The 17,196-nt window shown below is 46.1% G+C and overlaps 1 protein-coding gene across 1 annotated transcript in view; it reads right to left on the bottom strand.

Moving 5' to 3' along the window:
- Positions 1–16,790, bottom strand: part of dcbld1 (discoidin, CUB and LCCL domain containing 1) — a 27,579-nt gene extending 10,789 nt beyond the window's left edge. The window contains exons 1-7 of the mRNA XM_076272421.1: positions 16,606–16,790; positions 12,882–13,100; positions 8,706–8,858; positions 7,759–7,810; positions 7,190–7,262; positions 3,043–3,176; positions 652–692 (exon numbers count right to left, since the gene is read on the bottom strand). Of these exons, the coding sequence (XP_076128536.1) occupies positions 652–692; positions 3,043–3,176; positions 7,190–7,262; positions 7,759–7,810; positions 8,706–8,858; positions 12,882–13,100; positions 16,606–16,684 (751 nt within the window). The 5' untranslated portion in view covers positions 16,685–16,790. The remainder of the gene's footprint in view (positions 1–651; positions 693–3,042; positions 3,177–7,189; positions 7,263–7,758; positions 7,811–8,705; positions 8,859–12,881; positions 13,101–16,605) is intronic.
- Between the last annotated feature and the right edge of the window lie 406 nt (positions 16,791–17,196).

Genomic DNA, 17,196 nt, shown 5'->3' with positions numbered 1-17,196 from the left:
ACACACACACACACACACACACAGCACGGGCAGAGTGCGCACGCACACACACACACACAGCACGGGCAGAGTGCGGGGGAGAGAGGGCCACTGGCCACAGCTAGCCGCACAGCTAGCCGCCGCTGGGGGGGACGCTGTGTTGTGGATACAGTGCCGGGTTGGGGGGAGCGGACCTGGCAGTGGGCCCAGTGCTCCCTGGTGAGGAGCCCCAGTAGAGTCCCGTCAGCACAGGTAGCCCTGGCCTGGGAGAGCCGGGGGATTTCAGAACACACAAACTGCCACCTGAAAACCAGCAGCACAGCAGCAGAGATAAGACGTTCCCCACGCCTCTAGCCAGCCACGCGCACACACACACGCGCACAAACACGAACACACGCACGCGCGCGCACACACACACACACACACACAGTCGACAAAGGTGAGCTTTCACTTTTTAAACACCTCCCCAGGCTCACCTGTGTGTGCTGCTAAGGCTCTGGTTGCCTGCCAGAGGAAGTGGCCCAGACAGGTAAGAGCCACCCTTTCATGTCGAGTGTATTAATTCATGGGTGGTGTGATGATAGAACGGGCATGTGCAGACGCTAGACTGGGAGGCACTGATTCTAAAAGCAGAGTAACAACAACAGCAAACAAAAGCCACACACATCTTACCATTGGTGACGAACGTGAAGAGTTTCTCAGACAAAGAGCCGCTGAAAGAGAGAAGAAGATATCCATTAGAATGGGCGCTGTTTGAGCCTGTGTGAGGACCATTACAGTGATAAATTGAGGGGCTGCCTGCTCAGGGGAACACCCATCGGGACCACAAAGGGGAACACACACACACACCCAACCCCCCAACCCCCACCCTTGATGTCAGACCTCACCTCCCGGATCCCCTTCATGGAGCTGCTTTGCACACAGATAATTAACCTTTGTGCTCGGAGCCCCCTTCATGCACCTTCATTCGGGATAGTTTTTTTTACAAGCTGCTGCATGGCAGGGATAAAGCCAGCTCATTTGCGGGCTTCTGAGGGTGTAGAGAGGGGTATTCATGGAAAATGGCCTCTTTTCCCTGCGATTACTGACACACCAGTCATTTCCACAGGCTGCCAGGGTGTGATTCCTTTTGCATTACTTCTAACAGATGAAACAGCCAAAGGGCATGTGTATGTGTGTAAAACCATAGTGTGTGTGTGTGTGTGTGTGTGTGTGATTGTGTGTGTGTGTGTAAAACCATAACAATGTGCTGTGGTGTCTTATGTGTTGGATCATTCAGAACTTTGAACATTTAATTCCTAAATTAAATTTGACTTGTAATGTGGGATCAAAAAAAGTAGATATATAAAATGTGTGTGTGTACATTGTGGTGGGAGAGTCTGTCTTTTTGGGTGTGAGTTAAATATGTTAAATAATGACTGAATAATCTTTCTGTGATTAAAACACAAGACCTACATCAACTCAGTGTGAAAGGCAAAGCTTTCACTTATTTGATATCTCAGCAGAGCTGCTTGTCTGAAAAAAGTGATTATTTAACAAGATATTGATCATTACTTTCCAATGAAGCTGGATCTGGCCCAGGGGACTGTTACTTCACCAATATAATCAGCTTTGGCTTGACTGTGGATGAGGGCAGTGCAGCGGCCAGCCGGGACCGTAAAGCCCTTAAAGGTTTACTGCACACAGCCAGCTGACTATGGCCAAGCTATGAGGAAGTGCAGGCGAAACTTGTCTTTACAGAGCAGCCCAATAGCACAGTTCGGTGTGCATCACATAGCATGCATACCCCATGTTTAAATGCCATTTGGTTGTAAGAGTAACATCAAGTTTGGACAGCACCAGTATTTCTTCCCTTTGGCGATTGGATGTGGAAAAAGCACAAAAAACAAGGATGTTATCGTTGCTTTGTTAGAACTGCTATTGGATAGAAAACATGTCTGAGCTTCAGAGATTCAGATATAACTCTGTTGGTCTCAATGAACTGGCTTTGCTTGTTGATGGGTTTGGAACACAAAGGGTTGAAAGTAATGAAATGAGTGTGCCATTTGTCAACTGCAAACAGGCCTGACATTAAGGACATTTATGGAATGACTGATTGATGTCCAGGACTCAATAATTCTGGGGGGCAAATCAATACGAGGTAATTTGAGAAAGCTGGACCATTCATTTCAAACTGTCACAGCTTTGATTGTCACTAGGACAAATTTGACAGTAAACTTGAAAGTTGAATCTGGGACATTGGAAACCATGTGGCCTGACCATGAGCGTTCTCTCTCTGAACCAACACCCAGCGGGCTTCCAGACACAACTCCACTGCCTGTCTGCTGAAGACACAATGGACCCCTGGTTAATTCCTTCAGGCCCCAAACCCACTGATGTGCTAAACCGTTGGCTGAGTTAATAGGCCAGTAATGCATGGTGCCTGCAGGTTAATTTGCTGTGCTCCCATGGCCCGTGGAGTGGAGTGGGAGCTTTGACAAATCGCTCAGATAGCCGCTGCTCAGATAGCCGCTGCTCAGATAGCCGCTGCTCAGACAGTGTGTGTCTGACACGAAGGGAGGATTAGGCCAATTCATCACAGACATGCGTAAGAATGATAACGAGCAATGCTGTGGGACATGAGCCAAGGTCAGGTGTGGAGATTCATTAGACCTGCGGTGGAGCTGGAACAGATAAAACCCCCACACTGTGGCAGAGCTTACGGGGAATGTGAAGCTCCGCATCGGACATGACACAATAAACAAACATCTAAATTATTTTGACACTGCCATCTGACAAAATCATTCCCAGACCCCCTACTTGCTACACCATTTATTTGTTTGCCATTTCAGCATATTGCATTTAGAATCTGGATCTCCTCACAACTACACCTACTTCTGTTAATCTTTTACTATGCCTGTCTCCATGGCAACATGCTATTACTAAGAGCTGGCTCACAGAGTTGTGCTCTCACAAGCCCCACATTACCCTGAAGCACAGCACCTCCACCAGGGCTCAGGGAGCTGTGCTCTCACAAGCCCCACATTACCCTGAAGCACAGCACCTCCACCAGGGCTCACTCACTCTTGGGACAGGATCCCGTTGGCCCAGACCGCTGGGTAGTGGCTCCTGCCACTCTGCTCCTCCACGTCGATGTCGCCTCCGAGTTCATTCGCGATGACCCCAGCATGGACGGCTGCTTTACAGAGCGCCGATGTCTGGACAGAGGAGGAGACAAAACAACACAAACATAAACACAAACGCAGACACCAGAAGACCAAGGGCAGTGGAGCGGACACGGACACGGACACACACACACACACACACACACACACACACACACACACACACACACACACACACACACACACACACACACACACACACACACACACACACACACACACACACACACACACACACACACACACACACACACACACACACACACACACACACACACACACACACACACACACACACACACACACACACACACTTTATCAACATAATGGCTCATGACACAATGACCAGCAGAGCCCATCAATCTTGTGACAATGATCCCAGGTTGTCGGACAGATTCAGGACTTCTTTTTCCAAATAATGTCTGAGCTGTGTCTACAGCTGAGGATGCCCCCTGGGTGGACAAATAAAGCCACACACAAAATCAATACATTGTTGTTTTGCAGCATAGCACCGTTCCTCTGGTACTGGTGGGTTCACAGATGCTATCCCTAAGGAGGGCGAGATGCCCTGAACAAAACCTCAGCAGGCTCCATCCATCTCTCAACAATCTCTGCACAGCAAGCCAGCAAAGGAAACATTCACCTTATAAGGTCTAAATGGGAGTGCAATTAGACATGACAGCAACCTAGTTTATCATACAGTCTCCTCAATTTAACTTTACCCTAGCAACTGCCAACTGTTAAGATTGCTTCATAAGCTAGAGCAAAGTAGCTAACATGCTTTATACATCAGGCAGAGGTCTGTAGTACTCAGCTATCTGAATAGTCTGCTTATTTAGTGAATAATTGTAAATGTAATATACAGTCAGGTGGGAACATACAACAGCCATACTAGTACATGATAGAATACTGAGTGGGAATGCAAATGTGTTATCTACTCCATGCTACTTCTATCTGACACACTAATGGGCGTGTATGTGAGAGGCACTTAGGTCTCTAGGGGATAGATTAACGGTAGATTTAATTAACGGTAGATTTAATTCCCATTCCCACACAACACCATCAAAGAATAACAGCGATAAATACATTTCTCTCAGTGTGAGTGGAAGTGGACCAGGGTATATTTACATTCTAGATAAGTTCATTTCATCCTGGAGTGATGATTACAGTCATTGGGTCTACGGGAAGAATGCAGAGCACACCTCCCTCAGTCTAATCAGGGTAAGTAGCACTTTGTGAGCAGGCATACCTTCCATGGAGCTCATTTAGCTGAGACAGGTAAAACAAGAAGGCACTTAAAAAGATAAGTGAATGGAAACCCAGCGATTTCCTGAAATGATGAGAGGACAGGCAACGCCCAGTGACCTTTCCAGGAAGTTCATTCTGCAACCATGAACAACGTGAAACGCATAGGAAAGCTGTAACCTGAATCTCTGTGCAGAGAAAACACCCCTTTAAATTATAGCAGAGAGGGAACCAAAAAGTTCTCCCGAGTTACTCCATTGTAATCCAGTTCCTTTTTACCTTCAACTGTGAGGGGAGGAGAGGGGCATTAAAAATGCAAAAGCCGCCCACTGAAGCCGACTTCCACCAAAGGCCAAGCTGGTATAATGAGCAGCCTTTGGTGTCAGGCCGAGGGAGAGGGGGACAGGCCGTGCTATGGCGGCCGGCACGCTGAGGATGATGGGCCCTCTCCCTCTCGCACAAAGCCACATTGTGCCTTATCAGGAGGAGCAGCCGCTCAGCATTCAGAGCCGGTTTCCTCATTAACCTGGAGGCCTCGGCCGCCTGGCCCAGGAACCGCAGCTCACACTGCACACTCACTGCCTGGAGTCCGTACCCCAAAAGCAGAGCTGCTACTGCCTTGGTAGTGTCGCTGGCAAACGTGAGTCCATAGATTTGAGTTACACATGCACAAACACTTAAGCTTCATATTGTCACATATCACGTTTTTCATTTTGGATAAATGAAAAAATAAGAACATATTTGTTATCTCTTACTAAAATGCGACCGAAATATGACTGAATGTCAACACCATATATCTGTATCGTGTGACTCAAAAGCTGTCAACTCAGATTTGGCAGAGACGCTACCAAGAAAGTTGCAACTGTGCTTTCGAGAAACACACCCCAGATCAGAGGCGGACGCCGAGTTCAAGGCAGCTGCTCCCCATATGCCCTTTCAAATATGAAAAAGAGCATAATTAGCAGCTCAAGTGGTTGTACGCGCTGCCTCTCTTACTTATTCCAGAGTGAAAAAAAACTGCGCCTGACAGCTCACTATTGTCAGCAGTGGCTACTGCTTGTTAAGACGGAAATTGTCGTATGACAGTGCTTTGTGCGACTATAATAGAACGCCTCACAGTGCAAGCTTTAACCTTAGCCATGTGCATCTCCTTACTGCACAAGATGACCAAGAGCTGCTTGACCGAGAGCTGCTTGACCATGCAAGCAGAATGGTCAAGAATTACTTTTTGAAAGAACAATACGCATGGACAGGCGGTCTACATGACCTCTGACATATCAACATGCTGCACATACCAACTAGCCTCTCACAAGACCCCATGGTGGATGTGTGGACCTCAATTCCCCCTTCCCCACTGTCCTCTATTGTTTTGGGAGTCCCTGCTGTGCCTGCTGAGCCTGGAGCTGTGACAGACACAGGGACCAGTCAATAGTTGTGATCACACCCTGGAGAGGCAGCCTCCATCCCACTCCCCCGGTGTCCGGGAAATAAGCCCCTGTGTGGGGCACCCCAGGCCAGGTTTGGCAGGGGGTCCCACTGCCCTGCTGGGGGTCCAGCAATGCTGAGGTCTCGGCACAGCCCCACAGGCAGGACGATGTGACCAACGAGCTAGTGGTGCATGCTGAGGGAGCTTGACCTCGCAAAGCTAGAGGGGGGGGGGGGGGGTGGAGCAGCTATCCAGTGCACAGATCCAAACCTTTGACCTGCAAGCGGTGCACATGTCATGATGAGATTGGGGATCATTCTTATGTGCTCTGATGAATTTGCAGCCATCCGCTCTGCTGATTGACCAACAATGGCTATTGAGACAAATTCAATTACGTTTAAATCAATACCAATCAGCCTATGAATGGAGGTAGGTGCAGACATGACTCGCGTTTATTCCAACCACTAAATTACTCCAGCACCTTTAAAAATATGTGACTGCACAACGGAGAAGCTCTGAACACCCAAAGCCTGAGCATATGACCCGGGTCCAACTTCTCCCTCAAACACACCACACACACACACACACACACACACACACACAGCATGACTGGGCCTACTAAACTGGCCCACTTCTGATGTAAGCCGTGTTGAGCTGAGGCTGAGGTATGCGGAGTTACGTAAAGCAACTGGCAGCCTGAGCTCACTCCACTAGCGGCTGACTTCACAGAACAATGAGCCTACTGCAAAACAGCACGTATTGCCCTTCCATCACTGCCTCGAGGCTAAGATGACACACACACACACACACACACACACTCGAGGCTAAGATGACACACACACACACACACACACACTGTTAACACTGCAGCATCTTCATCACATTACCTCAGCATACAACAAAACACTTGCACTCATGTGCAAGCAAACACCCAGACAAACACACACACACACACACACACACAAAGAGAATGGTGTCAGACGCATCGACACAACAGTCTCAGCAGTTAGCACCACCGCTCCTAAAACGTGGACAAACAAGCGTCTCCAGTGAGCCAGAGAAGCTCCTGCCCAAGGGGGACCAACTGTTGTTCTCTGTGACAGCCCAGTGGCGTGGTACAGTAAACAAAACAAAAGCCACACTTCCTCTTTTCCATCTCTCAGAGGGCCGCCTGCCATGTGCTCAACAGACACACCTGGGGCATAAATAATCACTCATATCAACGGGGCTTGTCTGCACCACTGAATACACACACACACTCTGTCCCCAAACCCACACACACTCACTCTGCGTCATGTCTGAAGGAACCCCCTCCTCTGTCCTTATCTGATATCTTTTGTTAATGTGCAGGTGTTTAGAGTGGACCTTGACTTACATGTCTGTAGCCCTGCGAGATGTCCCCAGACACGTCTCCATCCACAGCTCTGCATCCAGCTGGACAATACTTCCTGTAGGGTGAGACAACAATGAGAGGGATTGCGTCCAGAGCATCTGTCAACTTAAAGATCCCCAGCTTCACAATAGCTTAATGGACACATGTGACATCTGACACCATTCAAGAGGTAGAAGAAAGACGGCTACACTGAGTAAAAATGCACATAAAGTATGTGGTGAAACTCAAATCTGATCCAGAAAGAAAAAAAGTGATGCCATACAACAAAAATACTATATTTATACTACAGGGAGGGGTCGCCATTCAACTGTTCAAATTTCTGTTCTGCCCCTTGTTAATGTGTAGATGTATGTGTATACATATTTTTATCTGTTTAGTTGCACTCTGTACAGCACTTTAGTCAGTCTAAGTTGTGTATAAATGTGCTTGTTATAGGTCTAAAAATATGGTGGATTTTCTGAGATTTTGGGTCATGATTTGCTACTGTTCACTCAAAGGCAAAATGTGGATTCAGTCTAAAGTTACAAAACATTCCAATGCATGATGCTCACCTGTACTTAGCGTCTGAGAAATGGTTGCCTTTGTCCAGACATGTAAGCAGATCTGTAGATAAAGACACAGGAGACAGACAATGAGGGCTAAAAATGGCAAGGCTGGGAGCTGGAAGTTGTAGATGTGGCAGCCACAGGAAGCCAACCCCAGCGCAACAACAAGACAGTGCTACAACAGGACAGGGTGGCCACAACAGGATGAAGACCCCTCTTCCTTTACTATGACTAGCATGGCGGTAAACATGTCAGGGTCTAAAATTAAACACAAAAGTGTGTCACTTCAGGGCTACCAGTAACGGAAGGGAATCTATGGGAAGAAAAGGTGCGTGGATATAAAAAGATAGATAGATAGATAGATAGATAGATAGATAGATATACTTTATTGATCCCTAGGGGAAATTCAAGGTCACAGTAGCATACAGACAACACACACACACACATTCAATAACAGCAGAAAAAGTAATTAAAAGTATATAATATAAAAAACACAACTAAGCAATAAGGACTGTAGAAGATAAAGAATATACTAAATATACAAAATACAAATTATTATTATGAGATGGAACAGTGTAAGGGTCATGCTCTAGTCAAATGTTGTGTCTCTAAAAGGCGTCTCCCTCTTGATGTATTCCATCCACAGGGCAGAGAGGAAGAGAGCGAGAGAGGGAGGGAGAGAGAGAGGGAGAGAGAGAGAGAGAGAATAGAGAGCAAGAGAGGGGGAGAGAGAGAGGGAGAGAGAGAGAGAGAGGGAGAGAGAAAGAGGGAGAGAGAGGAAGAGAGAGGGAGAGAGAGAGAGGGAGAGAGAGAGTGATGGAGAGCTGTGGTGTGAGTAAAACCACAAACTCTTACTTGAGAAGACAATCTGAGAGAGCTAGAGTAACTCATGCAGTCTTGAGTGTTGGGCAGTTTTGGACGCAAAGAGCAAGTGACCACTGAAACCCACTCACCTTTGCGGTTCCCCGTGGCGTAGGACAGCAGGAATCCTCGGCCTGAGATGTGCTGTCCACTGCGGAACTGCACCCGGATCTCACTAGCCTCCACGTGGAGGGACTTCAGCAGTGAGGGGGCCGATTTCAGGTCACCGCAAAATGGACCCAACACTAGGGCAGGAAATGGAAGAGGACAGATTTAACACTTCAGAATGACAGAAAGACAAACTCTGTATATAGATATCTAGACGTTCACAACAAACCATTAAAGGAACAACTGATGCCAACACAGATATTCATGCAGCTTTTAAAACGGCACTTAAGACCGCTACAGTGAGGAATCCAAACTATTCAGAGAAGGGCCCTTTGATCTCTAGTGGTGGTTAAGAGCAGACTGATGACACTATCAGTCCGCCCAAGCCTCCATCCAAACCCCCATACTATAGAGCTCAGTCACCTCTCCTCAGGGTCAAGCTCATATCAGCCATATGTAGCCCACAGGCACCAGAGCTGCCCGCTTACCGTTTAGAGTCATAAAGACCAACCACAGCCTGTCACCTGACCCGCTCTTCCTGTCTACCTTTCAAACATGACAGAGGAAAGAAAACGCTTCCCCTTTGGTCTGAAACGGGAACTTCACTGTAAATCATTTCACGGGAGACAAAAGGGAAAGAGGCGCTCACGTTTCTGCCGTGACCTGTGAGCCCCCTCATCTACCGGTCTCGGGCAGCCCCTATGCGTGCGTCTGTTTGAGCGTCCTGCCAGGTTGTCTTTTGACAGGCTTCTTCGCAACATGATAGCCTCTCTCCCAGCCAGCTTTGTGGCAGGTACTCGCTTCCAGCTCAAAATGGCTGTGGTCTAGCTCACCCGTATGACAGGATGACTAACACGGACTCTGGATGATCAGTCCCCCCCCCCCCCCCCCAACCCGAGTTGACAGAGGTGAACGGAAAAGCCCAGGGGCCTCGCAGTGGAGAAAGGTGGAGAGGGGAAACCACAGGGTTACACAGCAAAGCAAAGCAATCCGAGATGTTTCAACCAGAGGGAAAGGTGCCAAGATGCCCTCACATACCTAGCCAAAGCCACGTCACATAGTGAAGAAACTCAGTCTTCATGACTGAGGCTGGCAGAGTTCCTCTCTAACAAGGAAACTACACCAGGTGCGCAACTGAAGTGATCTGTTCGCATAGCTTAAAAATAGACTGGTCTAATTTTTTTCGAACATGCCCGCCACTAACAAGTCTTATAGTGAAAGCTAGTTGTTGCGGCAGATGCAGCGCGAGATTTCAAGTAACTGTCACACAATGAACAGAAAAGATAAGACCTTTTCTGCTGCAGTAATAGTGGTACTACGACCAATGATGGCAATATAAGAGGAGCAGGATTACCATACCACTGCAAAATGACTGCACTAGTATTGCATGATACACCCGTGATTTGCTGAAATTATAAAAATGCTATGATACCCCATTTGGTTTGTATCAGTACTTAAAAAAATAGTGTTTTGATGAGGTCTTAATAAAAGCTGTATATGTCAACGGTTTAAAAAAGTTTCTATTCTATAGTCTATTCTATTACTGATGTTTAGGCTTCTCTCATGGTATGGTGTTAGTATTGGCATCGTGGTACTTGGCACGGTATATCAAAGTAAATCCAACACTAGACTGCACTTTGACTCATAGTTCCTGCTTCTCAATAGTTCCACGCTTACACATGGATGAGCCTTCAGACGTTACAAAATGCAACATTTTTGGACAGCCAGGCACTGTTAAGAGAGTACACGAGGTCTTCAACATCCTCTGACATATCAGGCCTGGCTGTCAAACCCATGGGCCTCATCTTCGTTCCGCTCAGAACAGCAGCTGGACTCCCACTGCCCTGTCCAACCTCCAACCGCCCTCCCCCCACCACCATCCCCACAGGGCTGCTCAGACTTACTCAGAGCCGACAGGCAGAGGAGGCACTCGCACTTGCTGACGAGGAGGCGCATGGAGCCGTCCTGCCCTCCCTCACCTCCCTGGTCGTCACAGACAGACACATGCTGACGCCTCACAGCCTGAGCACTTGAACCCACAACTCCCCTCAAAGCCCTCTCTGACTAACATCGCCAGATCACAAACAGTAACAACTTGTATGTAATACTAGCGTAATACATGTAAAGATAGAAATAGGCTCATATTCTTAAAATTCCTACATACATATAGGGCTGCAGCAATCTATTGGTTGTCAACTATGAAATGAATCAACTGTTTTGATAATAGGTCAATCAGTTTGTGACATTTTTTTAAGGAAAATACCTCGTAATTCTCTGATGGCAGATTCTTAAACTTAAATATGTCCAGCTTTATGTGCCCATCTATGACAGTAAACTAAATATCACAATTTTTCTGACATTTGATTGACCAAACAACTAATAGATAACCGGGAAAATAGTTAGTTGCAGCTCTACACTGATTTTGATATTAATCTGTTATTGAGCACTCACATTGTTACATAAAGAATGCAGTAATTTCGGGAAGAATAGCAAAACATTAGCATGGGATGACAGAAAGGAGAATTAGAATTATTTTGCCAGAACCAATGGAGAGTTTATAACACAGAGCTTCCATGAAACAAACTCATCAAATAAACTCAGAAAACAGGATTCCTTGATGATGACTGTTTAATTTGACATGCATAGAACTTCCAACTAGACTTACTGCCCTCGGCAATGTCCACCAAGCATCATCCAACTGGCATTCAAATCCATATTCAGAAATATTTCACTAATTTAAGAGTTAGGGACATTGACTACTGGGCTAGATAGGCAGGGACAATGTCATACAGGTGCTCAAAACCAGGCCAGTGTGGTTGCAACATCCAGGTCTCACATTTTGAGGGATGTGGAAAATCATAGCTCTAAATCTATTATCTAAATGAATGTACATTTTTTTCTGAAGGAAACTGGACAATACGTTGAGAACAGAGAATTGAGTGTAGAAAGCACATGAACCAATAAAGAAATGAATTGTAAATCCCAGGAACATGTGTGCATGTTCAGACAACCGTACCAAGCATCCAAGTACACGATCACAGCATTAATATGAATAGAACCAATTCAAACTCATTATATAAACCTGTGGAAACCGGATAGGGCCTTCATGTCCTCGGCTGTGGAATGAATTTTCATTAAAACAATGTTGACAACTACCACCGTGTCATAACGACATGCCTGGCCAGAGGTCCTGGCTCCATGGAAACAAGTAGGGACAACTTACTCTCCATTGCCACTGACCAAGAGAATTTTACTGCCATTTATTGAAGGAGACCAATTATGAGCTACAGTAGTTTACTTATAAGAAGGCAGAGTGATAACACAAGCTCTGTTTAAAATGTACCCTACTGCTTGTTCTAGATAAGGCTACATGAGGAATGAACAAAGTTAAACTGATTATTATAAACCTGTAGCTATGCATATGCAACTTCTAGAATAATCTCAAGTTATTAGATAACATTGTTTTGAGCCACCACCAGAACGCCACAAGAGAGGGTGCATATGAATTTAAAAACAATCATCAACAAATAAATGACTGCTGAGGTAAAATAAAGAATAGAAGATTTATGATGAGCAGCGCACTGGTGGCGTTTAGCTCGGGCCACCGAACAGCAGTCATGTGATCTGAGAGTGACATGAGGACAAACAGCCTTTTCCTTTCCGCTGTACTCTCAAAGGGATTATTATTTGACTGGAATAATGTTAAGCCAGCGCACAGTCGGGCTACAGGCATGATCATTTCAAATTCAATTCCTTAACTGGTCTTGATCAACCTGCGTTGATATATGTTCATAAATGTTACATTAGTCATTTTAGTACCAGTCCCTTATGCCTACAGTGGAGCTGTGGAAGTCTCTTTAGTTGTACAGACAATCACAAGTAATATGATTTCCCAGCAATTATTTCCAACTTAGACCAACACTTACACATATCGCATCACAGACAAAAACTTGACATGTCAAAAAATAAAATGAGAGGGTGTGCTTATTTTTATTCTTATTTAGCCACACAACAAAGGCCTTCATTTCTGACCAGCCAAAGCCCCTTAGTGCAGTGGCTACAGCAAGAATTTCACCAGAATCATCTGGTTTTCACAAATAAATGGACCGCACATTTCAAACCAAGCCACTGAATTTGATGCCAAAGATCCCAACACTCACCTTGCTCGCCCCTACCGGAGCCTTGCAGTATCCGGACGTAGTCGGAGTCACAGCCTCGGGACTCGATGCTGAGGTCTGCAAATTTGATGGTGATGCTGTTGCCCTTGGGCACGCTGATCCTCCACTCACAGAGGGAGTTGTTGGGGTAGGTGCCTGGGTAGTTCTGGGACGAGAGGATACCACTGTCCGGCCCTTGGATAGTGTGACCACAGCCGTTATCTAGGGGAAAGAACCATCAAACAGAAGATTAAAGGGCAGATTATGTTTGAATGAGTGAAACATAAATGATTGTGGAGGGGGATTGGGCATGTGGAAGCATTGGGATCATGTCAGACTATTGATAGCATCTGCACTGCACAAAAAGCCGCTCAACATTCATATGCTGATAATCCTCTGAAGCTTGAGAGGGTGATCAGGAAACTAAACCAGCTCAAACAACACTAAAAATAGTGCTTCACTAGTGTGTAAATGCACAATCATACAAAAACAAGTTACAACACAAAACATGTGGTTCATTCACTGGTAGATAAGGTCACAGAATAGATCTGTCCTTTCAGTCCAAAAATGAATTCACTTGAGACACCAGCAGTGAAACTTCTAGCCAAGCTTTGGCTGACTGGTCAGAATGAACTAGGATACGGGTCATATTTTCCCCATGTTTTCATGGAAACATTTTCTCAGTTTGACCCTGATGGTGACCCGATCCACAAGCCGTCCTTCCTCTGTCAGTCATTACTCAAAATATTTCCCTTAGTGTAACAATCACAGACACCGCCGCCTATATGTTACACGTCTGACTGTAAATAAAGTTCAGGTAAAGGGCCCCAGTAAAATACATAATTTCTGGGATATACTGTAGCTACTACTAGCTGCAGGTACAAATGAAGTCTGTTGTGGTGCTCACGTTTCTGATTATTCCATGCCATTATCCTGGCATGGAAGGGCAGCCAAAACAAGCACAGTCACAGGCAACACTGACAGAACACAATTCCCACGGGTAGTGGAAGGCTTGGCATGTTCAGCTGCTGGGGCCAGGGCATGTCTTCTTCAGTAGGAGTGTGTGTGTGTGTGTGTGTGTGTGTGTGTGTGTGTGTGAGTGTGTGTGTGAGTGTGTGTGTGTGTGTGTGTGTGTGTGTGTGAGAGTGTCTAACAGTGTAAGCATGAGTGTGCTGGTTGGCCTTTGGCTCTTGCAGTGGGCTGGGGCTGTGGGTGGTGCCATTGCATTGTGGGGCCATTGGGGATGGGTTTATTGCGAGATTAAGGCCCTCTGTGTGTGTGGGTGTGTGGGTGGTGCCATTGCATTGTGGGGGTGATTGGGGATGGGTTTATTGCGAGATTAAGGCCCTCTGTGTGTGTGTGTGTGTGGGTGTGGCATTGACACCTGTGCCAGCAGCCCCCAGCTCACCTCCCTGGGGCTGTGAGACAGCTGGGGCCGCTGCGCTGAAACCAACAGTGGCTCACCCTCCCCAACACGCCTCCCAATCCAGGCCCTCGCTTGTGATGATGGGGCCAATTAGCACCTCAGAGTTCCTCGAAGCAAAACACCGACTGGACTGAGGACTCAGGACTCGGCGTCTCAAAATAGAAACTACTTAGAAACCTGCGTTGGAAGTGTGGGCGAGAGCAAGCCTTGCCGGCACACAAACGAGGGAGTGAAAACACAAGCGTGAGCTCCTTTGACATTAGCCAAGGTTACGTCAGCACTGGGCACTAGGAGACACACACAGTGGCCTTTGTAGTTGGAGCTGAGGTCTGGGCAGATGTGGGGCTGAGGAAAGTGAGGCTAAATGGATGGAGACTGGGGAAAAATGTAAACAGGATGTTCCCACCTGAGGGCAGGAGTTGGAGAGGTGACGTCGTGCGAACTTGCAGTCGGGATCATTCTTGAGAGCATTTGGTTTGTGTGAGCACATATTCATTCAAAACTTACCAATGTAAATTTCTCATTCTCAACATAACAGTGCGATGGCAAAATGACACAATCACTTTTATATACTATTTACCACATGTGCTCAGTGAATTGCTCACATTCCATTGTGCTATTGTGAAAAGGCAAATAATCAACTCAATGTCAATCAATTCAGAAACTCACCACAAAAACACATAAGAGAAGAAGCAAGTCAAGACTTCTCAACCTTTCCTCACACAAAAGGCAACAAAGGACGTAAAGGCAACGTATCACATCAAACAAACATTCCAGCCATCACCTACAAGGCAACATCAAGGAATTCAAAGCGTAATCACACAATTTGTCCAGCCACTTGGAGCTGATGGGAGGCAAAACCACTCTGTGACTTTAAGGAACCCTTGCTGCTGCCCACAGCACCACTCTGACTCTCAGCACTCACGAGCACCACAGCATGCGTGGTCCAGCACGCCATTGTTTGGTCAGGAGAGAGCGGTGCCCTGGCGGCGCTTTGAGACAATACCACAAACACAAGCACAATAGGCGAGCTCTCCTCTATTGTTATTCATCCCTTTGCAGGGCCAACGGATTAGCAAGCGCTCCAGCACCACTGCTCTCTGTGTGCTGTGACAACACAGGACAGCATCACTGGGGCGTGCTCTCTGCTGCCTGCCACTAACGCAGTGGTGCCTGCGCCAGAGTTGGAACTGAGGCCAGTTACTTCAGGGGAAGAGTCAGTTACTTCAGGAGAGAAGAGTCCCCAGTTATGTCAACTGCACAGTGCCTGACCAACACCACAGATCAGCACATTTCTCTGGAGCAGAGGACACCTGACAAGTCCTGTGTCAACAGAAAACCAATTGTTTGGCATAGCAAGGTTTAAAGTAAGAGAGGAAAAGTAACCACTCCTCAGTATGTTTCTCTCAATAACTTAAGATTGTCATTAAAAAATCGGATGATTTCAAATCCATACCAGCCTATACATATATCTGTTCACATACAACAGTCTACTTAAAAAGCTCATAGCATGATAGTTTGCACAATATCTGCCATTGTAGATTCCATCTATCAATCTATGCATGCTTGTTTCAGACCTTTTAATTGCATTTTTGAAGCAACAATTACAATTGTCAATGAAAACAAGAACCACGAATTATTAAGGAATACTTGGTTAACATTCACTGCCCCTTCCACCAGCGTATTGCACATCTAAATTGCATGGTCTCTCTAAACACAGCTTCTGTTGTGTGGGTAAGGAGGTCTAAGCAACTGTAATGTTGAGTTCAATAAGACAGGAACGTATTGTCACTTTGGAGCATCCAGTGGGAATGCATAATTTGTAATCACACACCACTTTCTCAAGCACTGATAATGACCACAAAGCTCTGTGATGTATAGGTTACAGCAAGCTACAAGATTTGTAACAGACGCATGCGATGCTGAAACATTGTAGAGTTGTGTGTAGCCTACAGAACTCAGCGGTACACTGTAGCGAAATAATGAAACATTTTTGGCTGTCCACAGCGGTAATGCTGGTTAGGGATAATTAGTCACATGTGAGCTATTAAGTCCTGACGTGACTGTTGAAATATTAACACATCGTGTTTATCGTAGGCTATGAAAGTATTAGGTTCGCCTACTTAAGCTGCGTAATACTAGCCTACTTTGGACTACTTGGTTTAACAGGCTACATGGAAGGCAAATTGAACGTAGGCTACTTTTTAATGATAAATAACACTGTTGCATTTAAACGTGCAACTTCTCTTGTCGTTCACTTACAATGCTAGCTTGTTGTGCTAACTAGCTCCAGTTACTTACCCGATTTCTCGCCACATACAATCCTGGAAAGTGAGGAATAAATCAGGATAATTCCATAAAGTTTGCCGTTTCTGTACATCTCAGCTTTTAGCCGCGGCGGATCAGCGATTTGTTTGATCCGTTCGGTTTCATGGGACCTTCTTTGCCTGTGCCGATGGCTTGTTCTGAGAGTGAGTCGAAACGCGCTCCTACAGCTCTCATACTAAATTCCTTGAATGAACTCTTCCGTGTTTTCACCCACAGGCGGCACCCAGCGGTCACTAAACCAGTCCAACGGCTTCTGGTGTCAAGTGCTATGTCCAGATTTAAGTAAAGGCCTACCAGCAAGTCTTTAATATTTGTTTGTCTTGCCCTTCTGTTTGGCGCTGCTGAATAGACCGCGTTGAACGCAGTTAATTTGTCAAGTAGGCCAATTGGAGAGGATTGTGAAAGTAAACTTAGGCTATTTTACTTGGGAAGCACCAACCTGTGAAAAGCTCACTGCCTCACAGCTTCAACCACAAAACAAAAATTGAAAAAGAATGAAAAAACTGTAGCCTACCCCTATCATCCCCTGAATTTAAATTCTTCTTACCCCTGTAATTCAGTGTC

The sequence above is a fragment of the Alosa pseudoharengus genome, unplaced genomic scaffold (assembly GCF_046254945.1).
Source record: "Alosa pseudoharengus isolate Yale_2024_CS ecotype anadromous, Long Island Sound unplaced genomic scaffold, YU_APseudo_1.1 YU_APseudo_1.1_scf_7, whole genome shotgun sequence".
In the NCBI taxonomy this organism is placed as follows: domain Eukaryota; kingdom Metazoa; phylum Chordata; class Actinopteri; order Clupeiformes; family Clupeidae; genus Alosa; species Alosa pseudoharengus.
Note: the sequence above shows the minus strand (reverse complement) of the source record. Positions and strands in the feature narration are given on the sequence as shown.